Genomic DNA, 19719 nt, shown 5'->3' on the forward strand with positions numbered 1-19719 from the left:
GTTTTCCTTGATGGCCAAAAAGCTCAGTTTTAGTCTCATCTGACCAGAGTACCTTCTTCCATATGTTTGGGAAGAAGGTGTTTGCTTATTAAGTGTTTACTTATTTTATTATTTAAGCAATGGCTTATCTCTGGCCACTCTTCCGTAAAGCTCAGCTCTGTGGAATGTACAGCTTAAAGTGGTTCTATAGACAGATACTCCAATCTCCGCTGTGGAGTTTTGCAGCTCCTTCAGTGTTATCTTTGGTCTCTTTGTTGCCTCTCTGATTAATGCCCTCCTTGCCTGATCCATGAGTTTTGGTGGGTGGCCCGCTCTTGGCAGGTTTGTTGTGTGCCATATTCTCTCCATTTTTTAATAATGGATTTAATGGTGCTCCATGGGATGTTCAAAGTTTCTGATATGTTTTTATAACCCAACCCTGATCTGTACTTCTCCACAACTTTGTCCCTGACCTTTTTGAAGAGCTCCTTGGTCTTCATGGTGCCGCTTGCTTGGTGGTGCCGCTTGCTTGGGTGGTGTTGCAAACTCTGGGGCCTTTCAGAACAGGTGTATATATATATACACTGAGATCATGTGACACTTAGTTAAAGTCTACCTGTGTGCAATCTAATTGTGACTTCTGAAGGTAATTGGTTGCACCAGATCTTATTTAGGGGCTTCATAACAAAAGGGGTGAATACATATGCACGCACCACTTTTCCGTTAATTATTTTTTTAAACAAGTTATTTTTTTCATCTCACTTCACCAATTTGGACTATTTTGTGTATGTTCATTACATGAAATCCAAATAAAAATGTAATTGCAAGTTGTAATGCAACAAAATAGGAAAAACAACAAAGCGGATGAATACTTTTAACAAGGCACACCTATTAATTGCAGCTCCAGGTGACTACCTCATGAAGCTGGTTGAGAGAATGCCAAGAGTGTTCAAAGCTGTCATCATGGCAAAGGGTGGCTATTTTTAAGAATCTCAAATATATTTTGGTTACTACATGATTCTGTATCTGTAGCTGCTGCTCCAGTTTCAACTGTTCTGCCTTATTATTATTCGACCATGCTGGTCATTTATGAACAATTGAACATCTTGGCCATGTTCTGTTATAATCTCCACCCGGCACAGCCGGAAGAGGACTGGCCACCCCACATATGCTCTCTCTAATTCTCTTTCTTTCTCTCTCTCGGAGGACCTGAGCCCTAGGACCATGCCCCAGGACTACCTGACATGATGACCCCTTGCTGTCCCCAGTCCACCTGGCCGTGCTGCTGCTCCAGTTTCAACTGTTCTGCCTTATTATTATTATTCGACCATGCTGGTCATTTATGAACATTTGAACATCTTGGCCATGTTCTGTTATAATCTCTACCGGGCACAGCCAGAAGAGGACTGGCCACCCCACATAGCCTGGTTCTTCTCTAGGTTTCTTCCTAGGTTTTGGCCTTTCTAGGGAGTTTTTCCTAACCACCGTGCTTCTACACCTGCATTGCTTGCTGTTTGGGGTTTTAGGCTGGGTTTCTGTACAGCACTTTGAGATATCAGCTGATGTACGAAGGGCTATATAAATACATTTGATTTGATTTGTATGTGTTACTTCATAGTTTTGATGTCTTCACTATTATTCTACAATGTAGAAAATAGTAAAAATAAAGAAGAATCCTGGAATGAGTAGGTGTGTCCAACATTTTGACTGGTACTATATATATATATATCTTTTAAAAAATTTTTTTTAAATCTCATATAAATGTAGGCCACAAACCAGGCTTTGTTTTTGTGCCAAGTTTAGATGATGTACACTTTCTGGTTTTGTCTGTTGTTTCAGCACTCAGCCACAAGAGGGTAGACGAAGCACAGACCCAAACCAAGATGTCAAGAAAATCTATACAGATCTAGGATCTTAATTTGATCCAGTTTGCTACAGCAGGAAAATTATCCTGCAGCTACAGGAAATGTTAATTATTACGTGGATTAAATGTGTTCTGTATCCTCAACATTTGACACTACTTGATAAGAGTTATTATAGTTGGTGGGTGTTCATGGACACAGATTGAAATTAAGTTTAAAGAAGTCACGCCCATAGAGCTCACTCCACAATTAAATCTGAATACTGAAAGCTATAAAGCCTGGGTAATAAAATACAATATCTCCAGAATTTGTCCCTTTCTGGGTCAACTGAACTAATGGAGTTGAGCCCACCCAACGTGCTGATAATAGACAGATACTGTCTGGTTCTGGTTGAGCCCAACTGGCTGATTATAGACAGATACTGTCTGGTTAAGCCCAACCTGCTGGTTCTGGGTTCAGCTCACCGTTGGTCCTGACCTGCCGATCAGACCAGGAAACCCTTGGTCTCCAGGATAGCCCTGAATGAAAGGAGAACAACTACATTAATAACGTACAGTATAGAAGTCAACATTCACAGAAAGTACAATATTTAGACATTCACATCAAAACTACAATTCCTGTGCCTTACTCTGGTCTAGCCTGCAATGTCGCCACTTGCAGCACTTGTACTACACCCTCAGCTCGTTACAAATCCTAAACCCCCCGCTACTCTACAGCTTCATCTCTCACTGTCTCCCCTTTCGTTGCCTACTGTGCCTATCTGAATAAAGTGAAAATAAATATCTTCTTCTCGTTAAAATTACAATACCTTCTCCTCCTTTAGTTTCCTAAAATAACCAATGCATTTCAAATCTGACAACAGACCAAACTATAGTAAACTAAATCAAATAAATTTCCTTCAGATGCCTTTCATGCAATATCACTGCAGATTCATTGGTAGTTAAACATAGCAAAGCAATATTTTGGAGAGTAATTATTCCACACAACATTGACGAGACGAAACTAGGATGGAGAAGTCCCACCTGTGGTCCAGGCATTCCAGGCAGGCCGGTAGATCCAATGTAACCCTTGGACAGAGAAGATAAGAGACAAAAAAATAATAATTAAAAGACAACTAATCAAGTAATATTGAAGACAACAACAGATGACTACATAATAACAAGGAGGATGGCTTTATGACATCAGATCACAACCGTACAGTGTTCTTACCCGAGGGCCAGGAGGACGGCTTTATGACATCAGATCACAAAAGTACAGTGCTCCTACCCGAGGGCCAGGAGGATGGCTTTATGACATCAGATCACAACCGTACAGTGTTCTTACCCGAGGCCCAAGAGGACGGCTTTATGACATCAGATCACAACAGTACAGTGTTCCTACCCGAGGGCCAGGAGGACGGCTTTATGACATCAGATCACAACAGTACAGTGTTCCTACCCGAGGCCCAAGAGGACGGCTTTATGACATCAGATCACAACAGTACAGTGCTCCTACCCGAGGGCCAGGAGGACGGCTTTATGACATCAGATCACAACAGTACAGTGTTCCTACCCGAGGGCCAGGAAAGCCACGGATTCCAGTTTCTCCCTTTAGTCCTTCATAGGATTTTTCTCCCTGTAAGGAGAGTTATAGTTCAAACACATGTAAATACACAAATGCATAAACCACACACACACACACGAGCATGCACACACACACACACACATAGGAGCATGCACACACACACACACAGGAGCATGCACACACACACACACACACACACACACACACACACACACACACACACACACACACACACACACACACACACACACACACACACAGGAGCATGCACACACACACACACACACACACACACACACACACACACACACACACACACACACACACACACACAGGAGCATGCACACACAAACTCACACACACACACACACACAAACTCACAGTTATGCCTCTGGGTCCACATGGTCCAGGAACCCCTTTATCCCCCTTAGACAAAAACAACATCAAGAGTTAATCGTGGTGGACGAAAGCCAACTCTGTTACAGCAAGCCAATTATGGGTTAACTCATTCATTGCTCTGGACTTCAAGAAGAATAATGCAGTCCATATTTTGAGTCCTAATGCTCCAAACTATAAAATTACATTTCTTGGTTCCCACTGATGTTTTAGCATCAACTGTTACAACCCTTGGTAAGCATATAGTCTACGTGTTTCTTTGCACGACGAAGTACAGAGAAAGTCCATAATGTTCCCATAGGCAGTCGCGCTATATAGGGTACCTTGTCTCCTTTGGGGTAGAAAAGGTCTGGAGGCTCGACGATCTCCTCAGGCCCCGGAGGCCCTGGTTGACCCTGGTCCCCCTGAGAGACAGCAGGATGAGTAGAGAGATAATATTATCCATGTTGACATGGAGAGAAGGGGATGATTAGGAAAGCTAAGGCTAGCTTTTTCAAACACAAATTCACATCCTGTAGCACAAACGGCCAAAAAAGTTATGTGACACTGTAAAGTCCATGGAGAATAAGAGCACCTCCTCCCAGCTGCCCACTGCTCTGAGGCTAGGTAACACAGTCACCACCGATAAATCCACTATAATTGAGAGTTTCAATAAGCATTTTTCTATGGCTGGCCATGCATTCCACCTGGCTACCCCTACCCTGGTCAACAGCTCTGCACCCCCCACAGCAACTTGCCCAATCCTCCTCCATTTCTCCTTCACCCAAATCCAGACAGCTGATGTTCTGAAAGAGCTGCAAAATCTGGACCACTACAAACCAGCTGGGCTAGACAATCTGGACCCTCTCTTTCTAAAATTATCCGTCGCAAATTGTTGCAACCCCTATTACTAGCCTGTTCAACCTCTCGTATCGTCCTGTGTGGCTCAGTCGGTAGAGCATGGCGCTTGCAACGCCAAGCGTCGTGGGTTCGATTCCCGCTGGGGCCACCCATATGTAAAAAGTAGTGGCCCCAGCCGACTTGTAAGTCGCTTTGGACAAAAGCGTCTGCTAAATGGGATATATTTTTTATATTTTTAGATCCCCAAAGATTGGAAAGCTGCCACGGTCATCCCCCTCTTCAAAAGTGGGGAGACACTCTAGACCCAAACTGCTACAGACCTATACCTATCCTACCCTGTCTTTCTAAGCGTCTTCAAAAGCCAAGTTAACAAACAGATCACCGACCATTTCGAATCCCACCGTACCTTCTCCGCTATGCAATCTGGTTTCTGAGCTGGTCATGGGTGCACCTCAGCCACGCTCAAGGTCCTAAACGATATCTTAACCGCCATCGATAAAAGACAATACTGTGCAGCCGTACTCGTCAACCTGGCCAAGGCTTTCGACTCTGTCAATCACCGCATTCTTATTGGCAGACTCAACAGCCTTGGTTTCTCAAATGACTGCCTCGCCTGGTTCACCAACTACTTCTCAGACAGAGTTCAGTGTGTCAAATCGGAGGGCATGTTGTCTGGACCTCTGGCAGTCTCTATGGGGGTGCCACAGGGTTCAATTCTCAGGCCGACTCTTTTCTCTGTATACATCAATGATGTTGCTCTTACTGCTGGGTGAGTCTCTGATCCACCTCTACGCAGACGACACCATTCTGTATACTTCTGGCCCTTCCTTGGATACTGTTAACAAACCTCCAGAGCTTCAATACAACTCTCCTTCCGTGGCTTCCAACTGCTCTTAAATGCAAGTAAAACTAAATGCACGCTCTTCAACCGATCGCTGCCTGCATCTGCCTGCCCGTCCATCATCACTACTCTGGACGGTTCTGACATAGGTATTTGTAGTTGTCCACATATTCTAGGTATCTGGTTAGACTGTAAACTCTCCTTCCAGACTCACATTAAGCATCTCCAATTCAAAATTAAATCTAGAATCGGCTTCCTATTTCGCAACAAAGCATCCTTCACTCATGCTGCCAAACATACCCTGTCATTTACAAAATAGCCTCCAACACTCTACTCAGCAAATTGGATGCAGTCTATCACAGTGAAATCCGTTTTGTCATCAAAGCCCAATATACACCACTGCGACCTGTATGCTCTCATTGGCTGGCCCTCGCTTCATATTCTCACCAAACCCACTGGCTCCAGCTGTCAGAGCAGCTCACAGATCACTGTACCTGTCCATAGCCCATCTGTAAATAACCCATCCAACTACCTCATCCCCATACTGTATTTATTTATTTATCTTGCTCATTTGCATCCCAGTATCTCTACTTGCACATTCATCTTCTACACATCTATCACTCCAGTGTTTAATTGCTACATTGTAATTACTTCACCACTATGGCCTATTTATTGCCTTACCTCCCTAATTTTACCTCATTTGCACACACTGTATATAGATGTTTCTATTGTGTTATTGACTGTACATTTGTTTATTCCTTTATTACCTGGTTAAATAAAAGGTGAAATAAAAAAAATGTCAAAATGATTACACAGCAAAACACACACACACACTAGCATAGCTACTTACCTCATCACCTTTAATGCCCGGCAGTGATCTGCCAGTGTCACCCTGAAACACAAACACGTTTGTAAGTGTGTGTGTGTGTGTGTGTGTGTGTGTGTGTGTGTGTGTGTGTGTGTGTGTGTGTGTGTGTGTGTGTGTGTGTGTGCGTGTGCGTGTGCGTGTGTATGTGTGCCCACTCACTGGTTCTCCTCTAGCCCCGGGTAGACCGTCTGGACCCTAGATGAAAGAGAGAGAAATATCTTAACACGTATACACATACTGTTCACCACTATATAATCTCATTAACTACATACAGTACTGTAAGACATGCAGGTCACACAAAAGATATACATGTTTCACATCACAGAATCGTCTGTATTCAATAGCAAAGACGATGATTACAAAAAGCCCTATTGCTCACATCATTTCCATTAGGTCCAGTAGGGCCTGTGTGACCCTTGGGTCCCGCATGGCCAGGTGATCCCTGGAGGAAAAACATGACATTGTCGTGTTCATTAGGCCCAAAAATGGAAGAAAACCCTCTGAAGGGATGTTAAACAGACAGGTACTATCTGTACTTGTCATCCAATAAGAAAACACTAATTTTCCGTTCACTAAATATTTTTGCTACGGTGTGCCCTACTGAACATATTACCCAGATCTTGTTGACATACATTTGTTTTTTTTACTTCTAATTGATGAGTCAAAAAGGCAATAAATTAGTGTGTTAGAGATAAATGTTGTAAAACACAACTGCTACTACAGCTTATATCTTTGTTTTACTAAATGTAAATTGACTGAGAACATATTCTCTTTTACAGAAACAACCTGGTGGAAGAGTTCCAGTGTGGGAGGAGAAATACTATCAAAGTTTTACAGAGTAACTATGTCTGAACATCTACAGTGCCTTCAGAATGTATTCACACCCTTTGACCTTTTCCACGTTTAGTTGCGTTACAAAGTGGGATGTAAATTGAATTAATTGTAATTTTTAGTCAACGATCTACACAACATACTCGGTAATGTCAAATTTGAAGAAAAATGCAATATTTATTGATTATATAAGTGTTGAACCCCCTGAGTCAATACTAGTTAGAGTCACCTTTGGCAGGGAATACAGCTGTGTTTTTCTGGGAAAATCTCAAAGAGTTTTCCACACCTGGATGGTACAATATTTGCACATTATTCTTTTAAGAAATTGTCAAGCTCTGTCAAGTTGGTTGTTGATCATTGCTAGACAGCCATTTTCAAGTCTTGCCATATATTTTCAAGCCAATTTAAGTCAAAACTGTAACTTTGCCACTCAGGAACATTCAATGTTGTCTAGGTTATCAACTCCACTGTGTAAAGTATTTGACCTTGTGTTCTAGGTTATTGTCCTACTGAAAGGTGAATTGTATTATTGCAAACAGAATGCATCTTTTGGAATATTGTTATTCTGTACAGGCTTCCTTCTTTTCACTCTGTCAACAATGTTGTTGATCCATCCACAGTTGTCTCCTATCACAGCCATTAAACTATATAACTGTTTTAAAATCACCATTGGTGTCATGGTGAAATCCCTGAGTGGTTTCCTTCCTCTCCAGCAACTGAGTTAGGAAGGACGCCTGTATCTTTGTAATGACTGGGTGTATTGATACACCATCCAAAGTGTAATTAATAACTTCACCGCTCAAAGGGATATTCAATGTCTGCTTTTTTTACCCATCTACCAATAGGTGTCCTTCTTTGCGAACCATAGGAAAACCTCCCTGGTCTTTGTGCTTGAATCTGTGTTTGAAATTCACTGATCAATTCAGGGACCTTAATTGTATGTGTAGGGTACAGAGATGGGGTATTCACTTAAAAATCATGTTAAACCCTATCATTGCACAAAGTCCATGCAACTTATTATGTGACTTGTTAAGCATCTTTTCACTCCTGAACTTATTTAGGCTTGTCATAACAGAAGGGTTGAATACTTATTGACTCAAGACATTTCAGCTTTACATTTTTTATTAATTTGCAAACATTTCTAAAAACATAATTCCACTTTGCAATTATGGGGTATTTTGTAGATCAGTGACATAAAAATATCAATTTAATACCGTTTTAAATTCAAGCTGTAACACAAGAAAATGTGGAAAAAGTCAAGGAGTGTGAATACATTGAAGACACTGTACCTGTCACCTCTGGGTCCTGGAGTTCAAAGCTGCCGTAGCTGTGGAGCCCCGTCACCGTGGTAACGTGTTTACCTGTGGTGTTCTAAGAATGCGGAGTGATAGTGAAAACGATGAAACACTTACAGATCTTCCAGGAGGCCCAGGGTCGCCCTGTCAAATATCAACAAGTCAAAGTTTGTGTAATATAACGCACATATCTGTACACACACACACACACACACACACACACACACACACACACACACAAACAGCAAAGATTACTCACAGGAAGGCCAGGTCCAGATACATTGTAGACAGGCTCCCCTTTAGTTCCTTTGGGACCGATATATCCCTGAAGGAAAGTCAAAACGATAGGTTAGGAGAAATCCCTGAAGGAAAGTCTAAACGATAGGTTAGGAGATATCCCTGAAGGAAAGTCAAAGCGATAGGTTTGGAGATATCCCTGAAGGAAAGTCAAAGCGATAGGTTAGGAGATATCCCTGAAGGAAAGTCAAAGCGATAGGTTTGGAGATATCCCTGAAGGAAAGTCAAAGCGATAGGTTTGGAGATATCCCTGAAGGAAAGTCAAAGCGATAGGTTTGGAGATATCCCTGAAGGAAAGTCTAAACGATAGGTTTGGAGATATCCCTGAAGGAAAGTCAAAGCGATAGGTTTGGAGATATCCCTGAAGGAAAGTCAAAGCGATAGGTTTGGAGATATCCCTGAAGGAAAGTCAAAGCGATAGGTTTGGAGATATCCCTGAAGGAAAGTCAAAGCGATAGGTTTGGAGATATCCCTGAAGGAAAGTCAAAGCGATAGGTTTGGAGATATCCCTGAAGGAAAGTCAAAGCGATAGGTTTGGAGATATCCCTGAAGGAAAGTCTAAACGATAGGTTTGGAGATATCCCTGAAGGAAAGTCAAAACAATTTTGCTGATAAAGCATTCTGCTTGTGCGACTCCATCCCCTGACACACAAGATGTGTAAATGAAACCTGTCGATGTCTTCCACAGTGTATGAGACTCCTGTCAGAATGCTGGATAGCTGCATGAAGGAAACGTCACATTCACATGCTGTACATATATCATGAAGTTATATTCTATGTTATTTCTCTTGTTCGGAAACAATTGAGGGGTGAAGGGCTTCAAAGGGAGTTGGGTGAAGGTAGAGACCATATGACGTCTACCCTGGAGGTGTGTGAAGGTAGAGACCATATGATGTTTACCCTGGAGGTGTGTGAAGGTAGAGACCATATGATGTCTACCCTGGAGGTGGGTGAAGGTAGAGACCATATGACGTCTACCCTGGAGGTGGGTGAAGGTAGAGACCATATGATGTCTACCCTATTTCTAGACCGGAGGTGTGGTTGCTAATAGGAGTCCCCTCACCCTGGGTCCAGGGAATCCGTCCGTGCCATGAACACCGGGCATCCCCGTCTGTCCCCTGGTCCCGTTACAGCCATCTAGCCCCGGCAGGCCAGGATTCCCCCCAGCACCAACGTGACCCTGAAACCACACAGACAGGCCCGAGAACCACACAGTTATGGAAAGATACTCAGAGTACACCCTGTAAACACCATGAACACCCACGCCACCATGTGGTGTATAACAGTATGCACTAGAAATGATTATTAGTAATTTCATTACATGAAGTATGTTTCATTTTCTCTTTATGAATAAGAAAATGTGTTTTATTTAATGTTCTTTACGAGGGTTAGCTGGCCTTTTGGTTGTAATACATTTCATAAATATGTAACCACTTAAAGGCCATAAGAGTTCAGTAAACTCTAATATCAATCACAGCCTTTCTGGACAATGTAAAGTAACTTTCTAGCGTTTACAGATTTTTATGAAATATGACCTATAATTAACCTATAATACAATATGAGTGAAATACCTTTCCTTCCAAAATGTTTCAATTAAGTATGTTAAAAACCAGGTTCTCTGTGTTGGAATGGTGTGGGCATACCCCAACAACAGAATGGTGTGGGCGTACCCCAACAACAGAATGGTGTGGGCGTACCCCAACAACAGAATGGTGTGGGCGTACCCCAACAACAGAATGGTGTGGGCGTACCCCAACAACAGAATGGTGTGGGCGTACCCCAACAACAGAATGGTGTGGGCGTACCCCAACAACAGAATGGTGTGGGCGTATACCGGTCATTTAAAAAAATTCATGAGAGTAGACCGCTGATTGGTCAGCATGTTCTATGAGGAAATAGCAAGTCTGTTTGAGATACAAGTTTGAGGTTTAAAAAAAAAAGTGTTTTATGATTTTACGATATTATTCTCTCTACTATTATTCTGACATTTCACCTTCTTCAAATAAAGTGGTGATCCTTTTTTACTAGGATTAAATGTCAGGAATTGTGAAAAACTGAGTTTATAAATGTATTTTTCTAAGGTGTATGTAAACTTCCGACTTCAACTGTATGTGTTATTTTATAGTTTTGATGCTTTCACTATTATTCTACAACGTAGAACATAGTACAAATAAAGAAACATCCTGGAATGAGTAGGTGTCCCAACCTTTGACTGGTACTATATATAATTATGATTAATATTATTGGACATAAAAGACCAGCAAATCAGCTCCAAGTGATTTTAATTTTGTTAATCTGTTCCAAAGTATTCCCATTAAGAAATGTGATTGTATACAAATTTAAGTTTGACATGACTATGTTTTAAATCAAATATTATATCTGTTTTGGGCTTCTTGTGGTCAGTTTGCAGTCTACAAATTATTTGTAATTATGTTCCAGTCACCTGACCCTCCGCTCAAGAAAAAAAAGAAAAAAAATCAGCCCGCGGGTTCTGTTGAGGAGGTGCACCGCTCCAGCGCTCCACCAACGTGCCGTAAAAAAAAAGAGATCTAATATAAATCATGTAGCCTATAGCGTACGGTAGAAACAGTATGTGGAGTTTTCTGTAGCCTAGAGGCTGAAGATCAAATGTATGACAAAGCCCTTTTTACACCATGCGCGTTTCTTCGGTCAAATTGCTGAACCTGGCACCCAATCAAAAAATAACATCTGCTTCTATGTGAATATGACATATTATCAAACAATATATCCTAAAAACAGGACAGGTCCAAGTAAAATGGACAATATGGAATGGACAATCAGGCTACTCAACTGTTGTACGGGAGTTTCACCCCGTGGGTGAAACTCAAAGTGTGATCAGTGGTTTCAAGATTGTATTCCTACATTTTTTTACGAGCAGCAACACAGCAAAAAATAAAATACTTCTGCATTTCCCAATGTGTAAAAAACAGATTCTCATTACAAATAGACTCAGGATAACGTCTGATAAAGTTGGGTAGCTGATATTCAGAGCTTAAATAGCCCAAATGATTAGTCACAGGAATCAGGACTAATAAAGCCAATACAACTGACTGTTTTACAAACAGTAGGCCTTCCACATGGATGAGCATTGATTAAATTCCATTTCAGACCAGCACTGCAGGCTACACTTGTGTAGTTTTGGGTGGGAAGGACAGCAATTGTTTCTGTCTCAGATCAGCCAGGACTGGGCCTGTGTGTGTGTGTGTGTGTGTGTGTGTGTTGCCTCAACTGTACAAATATCCACTTTGTGTATCTATGTTGTTGTAGCAAACCTTTGAGGCATGCTCTCTTCAGGGTTGAATCTTAATTTGAGATCCCAGGTCCATAATCTGATCTGTGTTCTTTTCTCTAATCTCCCATATTTATGTGATGATATTTACATACTCAGGTGACAAATGATGATGATGCCGCTGGTGATTTACTTACGTTGACACCATCGATACCAGGAAATCCTGGGTGACCAGTCGGACCCTGCAACACAAAACAAGGTGGCATCAGACTGTCCACTCTCAATGACAGGTATAGAACACAGACTCTCACTGGGCATATCTGTCTCTCATGCAGTCATGTCAACCCAAGGTAAGACAGGCAACATAGAAAGACAACTACACAAACATAGAGAAAGACAGACCAACACAAAGTCACACCCACAAAGTCACACCCACAAAGTCACGCCCACAAAGTCACGCCCACAAAGTCACGCCCACAAAGTCACGCCCACAAAGTCACGCCCACAAAGTCACGCACACACAAAGCCCTGCCCACAAAGCCCCACCCACAAAGTCACACCCACAAAGCCCCGCCCACAAAGTCACACCCAGACACTCACCCTTTCCCCTTTTTTCCCATCCAGCCCAGGTGGTCCCTCGACACCCCTCCTCCCCTTCTCTCCGTGAGGCCCTGCGGAGCCCCTGATGCCATCTGGGCCCTGTGGCCCCTGCTTCCCCAGCTTCCCTGGGGCCCCCTGGAGAGGAAAATAGAGCTCAAGTAGTAATGATACGATTTACACAGCACACATTTCTGATCTGGGTGTATGTAGTCCTCAATATCACATTAGCGCGTTGAGCTAAAGCCTAGGCCTTAGCTATGAGAACTAACACAAGTATTCAGGTCTGGATAACAAGGATATGTATGAGCTGAGTTGAATCCCTGCTACTGCACTGAGCACAATATTACCCTTTTCTCTTTCCACCAGGAAAATCTATTAATTCATCCGCAGCTTCTATTCATTCCTTTTACATGTCTTTTAGTTACTAAGTGTGCAGACATCACTTTCTTATCAAGTTTCTCATCAAATCTATACATTCATTTGTACCATCGTATCATACATAATAGGCTACTGTACATGTCTGAGCACGAGCTCAAAGTGGTCTCTGTATAAAACACTAGAATTTCGGTCTGTCTGTGAGGTTCCTTGGGATCGTGGTTGCACAGTGGTGGACTGTGGGGGTCCAGTGGAGCGAGGTGAGAATTGAAAAGTCGTACCCGGGCTCCCTTGGCGGGGAGACAGCTGCACACTGAGCAGTCTCTGCCGTCACACGAGCCCAGCGTCTCTCCCTGAAACACACACACACACACACCAATGAGACGCTGCCACACTGTGACAGCCATGAAGATTGACCAATGAGGCATTGAAGAGATCAGTTAGAGGGACAGACTAGTGATGGGCACCAACATGGATAATTCAATATGATATTGATATGAGCAAGGCATAATACGGTTTCACCTTCCTTTCAACCTACACTATTATGTAAAAAGCATGCATGACTGTTCCAAAACCCTCACACAGACCTTCTCAATAGACTCTCAGCTCAGCATACTTCGTTGCCTGCTGATGGTGCATCAAAGGTAGTTGGGCTTCCCATTGTATTCAAACGTGTTGGGTAGGTTTTAGAGTCCAAGAACATTCACACCTGGCCTAATGGGCAACCAGTTGTCTGGACTTCACAGAGACATGGAAGCTAACAAAAAGTGAACATTTACACAATTGCAATGTTGTTGTTTTCAAACATTGCAAGTGGGGTAATCTGAGGTAAAAAACAAAGTGTTTCCGATATATATTTCGATATGATTTTGATATCAAATGGAAAAATGCTACTGATATCGATAATGAACGTTCCATAAATTGGTGCCCAATCCCTAGAGTGAACAGTGAAACTTTGCATGTTTTATGACAGAAGACCCTAAAGATGCAACTGAATTTCAACTATTTGCTTTGACTACTTTCAACCATAGTGTAAAACATAAGTTGTGTAGGCTACAAACTAGGCCATCCTTCATAGACCCCCAAGAAAGTCAAAAGTATATACTGTGTGTGCTTGTGTGTCAGTGCGTTTGAATGTTTCTGTGCGAGAAAGGTATTTCACAGCCTGTGTGTTTTTTTTAATCAACTAACCGCTTTCTGTCTCCTCTCCAAAGCTTGTGTTGAAAGTCAGTTGCACAAACACCGAGCAATGTTAGTTTAGGGTTCCTAAATATTTGGATATTTATGTTATTCGGCAGGAAGGGCTCCCACTACACATTTGGCAATAAAACAGAGCTTCAATCCCTGTGTGAACTCTTAAACCAGACTCACATTTAACAGTTTAATTCATTAATGATTTTAATACCGTGGATGTGGACCAAGTCTATAGAGGATGATGATTTGGGTTGTGTTTACATGGCGTGCAACCATACAAATGTTGAGAGTGTAGGGGAATTCCATTCAGATCCTATTGCCCTAGAGCAATATTCCCCAAAACTGTCAGTACCAAGATGTTAGCTAGGGGTACAAAAATAGGTTGGATTGCCAGTGAAGATCATGAGCAGCAGCCCACTCGGAACACACTGGTTGAACCAACATGGAATACATGTTGCATTGACATCTGTGTCCAGTGGGCGGTGACATAAACGCTAATGCAAACAACATAAATGCAAACAACGCTAATGCAAACAACGCTAATGCAAACAACGCTAATGCAAACAACGCTAATGCAAACAACACTAACTTATTTTAAGTATAGTAGGGGCAATATTTTCCTGTCGCAAAAAAACAGCTGAGCTGTGAACTAACGTACCGCAACGTTCAAAACAACGCGAGTTCCGATATTGTACCTCACGATTGCTGTGACTAAATCAATCTTCCTCCTCACGGAAATTGTTAAAGTCCCAATGCAGACAAAAAATATATATATTTTTATATTTCCACACTATAAGGTTATACTGTACAATTGTGAAAATTATGATAAGGCCATTTTCGTGTAAGAGCTGTTTGATAAGACTGCCTGAAATCTCTGCCTGTTTTGGTGGAATAGTTTTGGCCTGCCTGGTGACCAGGCAGTAAATTAGTTAATTAACCAATGAGAAAGTGAGTTCTAAACCTCTATTCAAATAAAAGTTCGTTTTCCGTTTTCCCCTCCCCACTCAGAACACTCCCAGACAGTCCTAGCCAAATTAACATAGTTTACCCTCCACTATAACCCTGGTACGGCACCATGTGTGTGTGGGGGGGGGGGGTGGGGGGGTTCACAGTGTGCAACACTGAACACTGACGAAGACAGACCAACCTACTGAAACACTGCATAATCACTGACTGAAACAGGTGGACTTGAGGTCAAGGCAGAAATTCCACAGTTGATGGATTTAAGTTTATCTTAGTTCTAAACAACTACATTCCAACAGTGAAGCCAAAACAAACCCTTATAAAAAGGTCAGCTTAGTTCAGATAGAGAGAGTAAAGCTGATGCTAGATCTGTTTCTGTGGGAAACTTCTACCATTTGAAACTGCTGTACAGAGGGGATTAAATGTTACTTCTACTTACAGCATTCACCCCCTGTTCAGAGATGTGCAGCAGGACGATCCACCTGTAATTTCACAAAGTGTTACAGTAAACCTCCATTCATCAAAATCACATGGCTGGGAGGCCTCTTAACTCATATGTTTTGTTTGGCGTCTCTGCAAGCTGGCATCCCCCCCATCCAGGTGACCTGCAGCCTCAGAGAAGTGGACCACTCGTGTGTGTGTTTAAGTTCTTTGTGTGTGTGTGTGTGTGTACACATGTTGCATGTGCCTCTACGCACATTTTTTTTTGTGTGGGTTGAGAATCTAAAAGTAAACGTGCACGGCCACTGTTTGTCACAATTTCATGCATTTCGTCAACTTACACTGGTGTGTCTAGTCTAGCCTATAACATGCCCCAGAAACTACGTCAGACAGGAATTCTCATCCGTTGCCGTTTGAGGCCTAATGCACAGATATAGGACCTTCATTTAATCACAATGTTGTTGCAGGAAATGCGTCAACCCCTACAAAAATCTGCTTTAATTAACATCCTATATCTGTATAGTGTTGTCAAGTGGGAAGGCACTGTCTTGGTCTGAACTTGTGGGTCTGAGCAAGTGTGATATCATACATACAGCGCTGTGAAGAAGTATTTGCCCCCTTTCTGATTCCTTGTTGTTTTTGCACATTTGTCACTTAAATGTTTCAGATCATCAAACACATGTTAATATTACACAAAGATAACCCAAGTCAACACAAAATGCAGTTTAAGTGATGATTTTATTTATTTTGTCAAAAAGAAATCTATCCGAACCTTCATGGCCCTATGTGGAAAAAGTAATTGCCCCCTAAACCTAACCTAATGCCATCCTCTGCAGCAACAACTGCAATCAAGTGTTTGCGATAACTGTCAATGAGTCTTTCACATCGCTGTGGAGGAATTTTGGACCACTCTTCTTTGCAGAATTGTTTTAATTCAGCCACATTGGAGGGTTTTCGAGCATGAACCACCTTTTTAAGGTCACGCCACAGCATCTCAATCAGATTCAAGTCCAGACTTTGACTAGGCCACTCCAAAACCTTCATTTAGTTTTTTGTTAAGCCATTCAAAGGTGGACTTGCTGGTGTGTTTTGGATCATTGCCCTGCTGCAGAACCCAAGTGCGCTTCAGCTTGAGGTCACAAACTGTTGGCCGGACATTCTCCTTCAGGATTTTTTGGTAGAGAACAGAATTCATGGTTCCATCAATCACAGCAAGTCGTCCAGGTCCTGAAGCAGCAAAGCAGTGCCAGACCATCACACCACCACCACCATATTGGACTGTTGGTATGATGTTCTTTTTCTGAAATGCTGTGTTACTTTTACGCCAGATGTAACGGGTCGCACACCTTCCAAAAAGTTCAACTTTTGTCTCGTCAGTCCACAGAATATTTTCCCAAAAGTCTTTGGGCTCATTAAGATGTTGTTTTTTTTGTCAAAAGTGAGACGAGCCTTTATGTTCTTTTTGGTCAGCAGTGGTTTTCTCCTTGGAACTCTGCCACGGATGCCATTTTTGCCCAGACTCTTTCTTATGATTAAGTCATGGACACTGACCTTAACTGAGGAAAGTGAGGCCTGCAGTTCTTTAGATGTTGTTGTGGGTTCTTTTGTGACCTCTTGGATAAGTCCTCACTGCGCTCTTGGGGTAATTTGGTAGCCTGGCCACTCCTGGGAATTTTCACCACTGTTCCAAATTTTCTCCATTTGTGGATAATGGCTCTCACGTGGTTCGCTGGAGTCCCAAAGCTTACTGGCTTTGTAACCCTTTCCAGATTGATAAATGACTTTGTTTCTCATCTGTTCCTAAATTTCTTTGGATCACGGCATGATGTCTTGCTTTTTGAGATCTTTTGGCCTACTTCACTTTGTCAGACAGGTTCTATTTAAGTGATTTCTTGATTCAACAGGTCTGGCAGTAATCAGGCTGGGTATGGCTGGTGAAATTGAACTCAGCTTTCCAAAAAAATGTGATTAACCACAGTAAATTAATGATTTATAACAAGGGGGGGGGATATACTTTGTCACATAGGGCCATGAAGGTTCGGATAGCTTTTTTCCCTTAATAAATACAATTATCACTTAAACTGCATTTTGTGTTTACTTGGGTTATCTTTGTGTAATATTAACATGTGTTTGATGATCTGAAACATTTAAGTGACAAATGTGCAAAAACAACAAGAAATCAGGAATGGGGCAAATACTTTTTCACAGCGCTGTATGTATATGTTCAGTTGTCTATTGTTTTTGTCTATTTATAGCAGAAATAATAGCAAAAAACCTCAAATAACATATTAAAAAAAGGGAAGGCACAGTCTATCTTTTGGGTTCAAATCAAATCAAATTGTATTTGTCACATGCGCGAAATACAACCTTAGAGTGAAATGCTTACTTACAAGTGAAATGCTTACTCACAATTTTTTGTATTTTTATAAACAGATAAAAGTAACAAATAATTAAAGAGCAGCAGTAACATAACAATAGTGAGGCTATATACAGGGAGGCACGGGTACAGAGTCAATGTGCAGGAGCACCGGTTAGTCGAGGTCATTGAGGTTCACTGAACGTATGCCTGAATCTGTCAAGGTGTGTGTGTTGAGCATCTTTCCATGTGCACGTCCCTTCATATTATTGTATCCATAGGTATCACATCCTTCCCATGTTAAAATTGGCATATGATGTCATACTTTCTAACTATTGCAGTTCCAGAACGTCAATCTAGGCTGCCAGGTCTTCAATTTTAACACGTGGATCCTACTGCTGCCACCAAGTGTTAAGATAGAAGACGACATTACTCCCAACTTCTCCACTGCGAAAAATTTATTTCTGGTAGTAAGTGGGTGCTATGCGTCTGCTGCATGTACAGTACAAACCAGGGATGCTCCCATGAGCCCTTAACTATTATGGCTCAGGGTCAACAGTTTGTGTCACAGTACAAGGTTAAGCTAACTACAGCTAGCAATCTAACTCTAATAAACATCACCAAGCCAAGCCATTAGCCCTAAGCTAACACGAGTCTTCAGGTCTAACAAGGCAAGAGTAGTTCACCAAACCACCTCTGGTATGATTCACCCCCTTTGACATCCTTCTCTTCTCTGTAGAAAACCTATCAATGAATATAATATATCAATTATGCGCTGAGGCAGGAGGACTCACCAGATAGGCAGAGAACAGAAGGTCACCCAGCAAGCGAAGGGACTCATTGGTCACTCCTTCAGATGACTCCACCCACTTAAGTGCTGCACCCTGTGATAGGTTAGAGTCACTTCAAACTGGTCAAGCTACACCGGCCAAGCACATATAACACACCAACTAAACATACATGTAGAGTTCACACGTTTAAACGTGCAATAGTAGACCTACAGGTTTGAGCCTGGGTTGTTATAAGATGTGGTAGTGGGTATATCAACTTTATTTTGCTGAGAATCTGCATTGACATAATGATCACAGTCTACAATGTCATTTTGAAGGCAGACTGCATTACATGACAAGAACCAACAAACTGAAAAATAATAGGTAAAGACAAAAGCAAGACTGGAAATAGATTAATTTAGACAATAAACAACACTTGAAAATCTGACTGCAAACACTCAGCATGACGCTGTCAGTTGTACAATGAAAATTAGTCTTCAGCTATGGAAAGGTCTATAGCCTTATGTTTACAGGTTGTCAAATGTTAAATTGAAGCTGTCATTACACAACTTCTCAAAATACACTCTTTTCTCATTCTTAAATAGTAACTTTACAGTTCTCATTGGCTTACTGGCTTGAAACTTCATGCACACAATCTGTTTTTCATTGAAAAGGTCCACACATACACCAATGTTCTTAAAATCTTTTAGTAGGCAATTTAACCTAATATTCATAGGCTACATTTCTTAAGATCGATCAAAATGTTACGTTTTTCAGAACTCACCTTATTCGTGTTTTGACTCCGTCCTCAACTCAACGGTTCCTCCGCATCCACAATAGTATATGAGTGAATATTGTAGAGCGATATGCCTTGTCTCTCGCGACTCGTTATCATTGTATGATAACACCTGCTGCCGATGCAAGCGAGGCAAAGAGAGGTCTTGAAAGATGACTGGCCATCTAGAGGACAATATCTAGGCTAGACCGCCCCCCACTTC

General features: G+C 41.8%; 1 protein-coding gene across 1 annotated transcript in view; it reads right to left on the bottom strand.

Annotated features, from left to right (window-relative positions):
* LOC135558096 (collagen alpha-4(IV) chain-like) overlaps window positions 1-19719 on the bottom strand; it is an 87582-nt gene extending 67863 nt beyond the window's left edge. The window contains exons 1-17 of the mRNA XM_064991845.1: window positions 19506-19719; window positions 18746-18835; window positions 15594-15636; window positions 13279-13350; window positions 12623-12757; window positions 12220-12264; window positions 9836-9952; window positions 8735-8800; window positions 8593-8619; window positions 6729-6791; window positions 6509-6544; window positions 6332-6373; window positions 4124-4204; window positions 3786-3830; window positions 3393-3455; window positions 2864-2908; window positions 2306-2359 (exon numbers count right to left, since the gene is read on the bottom strand). Of these exons, the coding sequence (XP_064847917.1) occupies window positions 2306-2359; window positions 2864-2908; window positions 3393-3455; window positions 3786-3830; window positions 4124-4204; window positions 6332-6373; window positions 6509-6544; window positions 6729-6791; window positions 8593-8619; window positions 8735-8800; window positions 9836-9952; window positions 12220-12264; window positions 12623-12757; window positions 13279-13350; window positions 15594-15636; window positions 18746-18792 (981 nt within the window). The 5' untranslated portion in view covers window positions 18793-18835; window positions 19506-19719. The remainder of the gene's footprint in view (window positions 1-2305; window positions 2360-2863; window positions 2909-3392; window positions 3456-3785; window positions 3831-4123; window positions 4205-6331; window positions 6374-6508; window positions 6545-6728; window positions 6792-8592; window positions 8620-8734; window positions 8801-9835; window positions 9953-12219; window positions 12265-12622; window positions 12758-13278; window positions 13351-15593; window positions 15637-18745; window positions 18836-19505) is intronic.

Source organism: Oncorhynchus masou, chromosome 17, assembly GCF_036934945.1.
Source record: "Oncorhynchus masou masou isolate Uvic2021 chromosome 17, UVic_Omas_1.1, whole genome shotgun sequence".
Classification (NCBI taxonomy): Eukaryota; Metazoa; Chordata; class Actinopteri; order Salmoniformes; family Salmonidae; genus Oncorhynchus; species Oncorhynchus masou.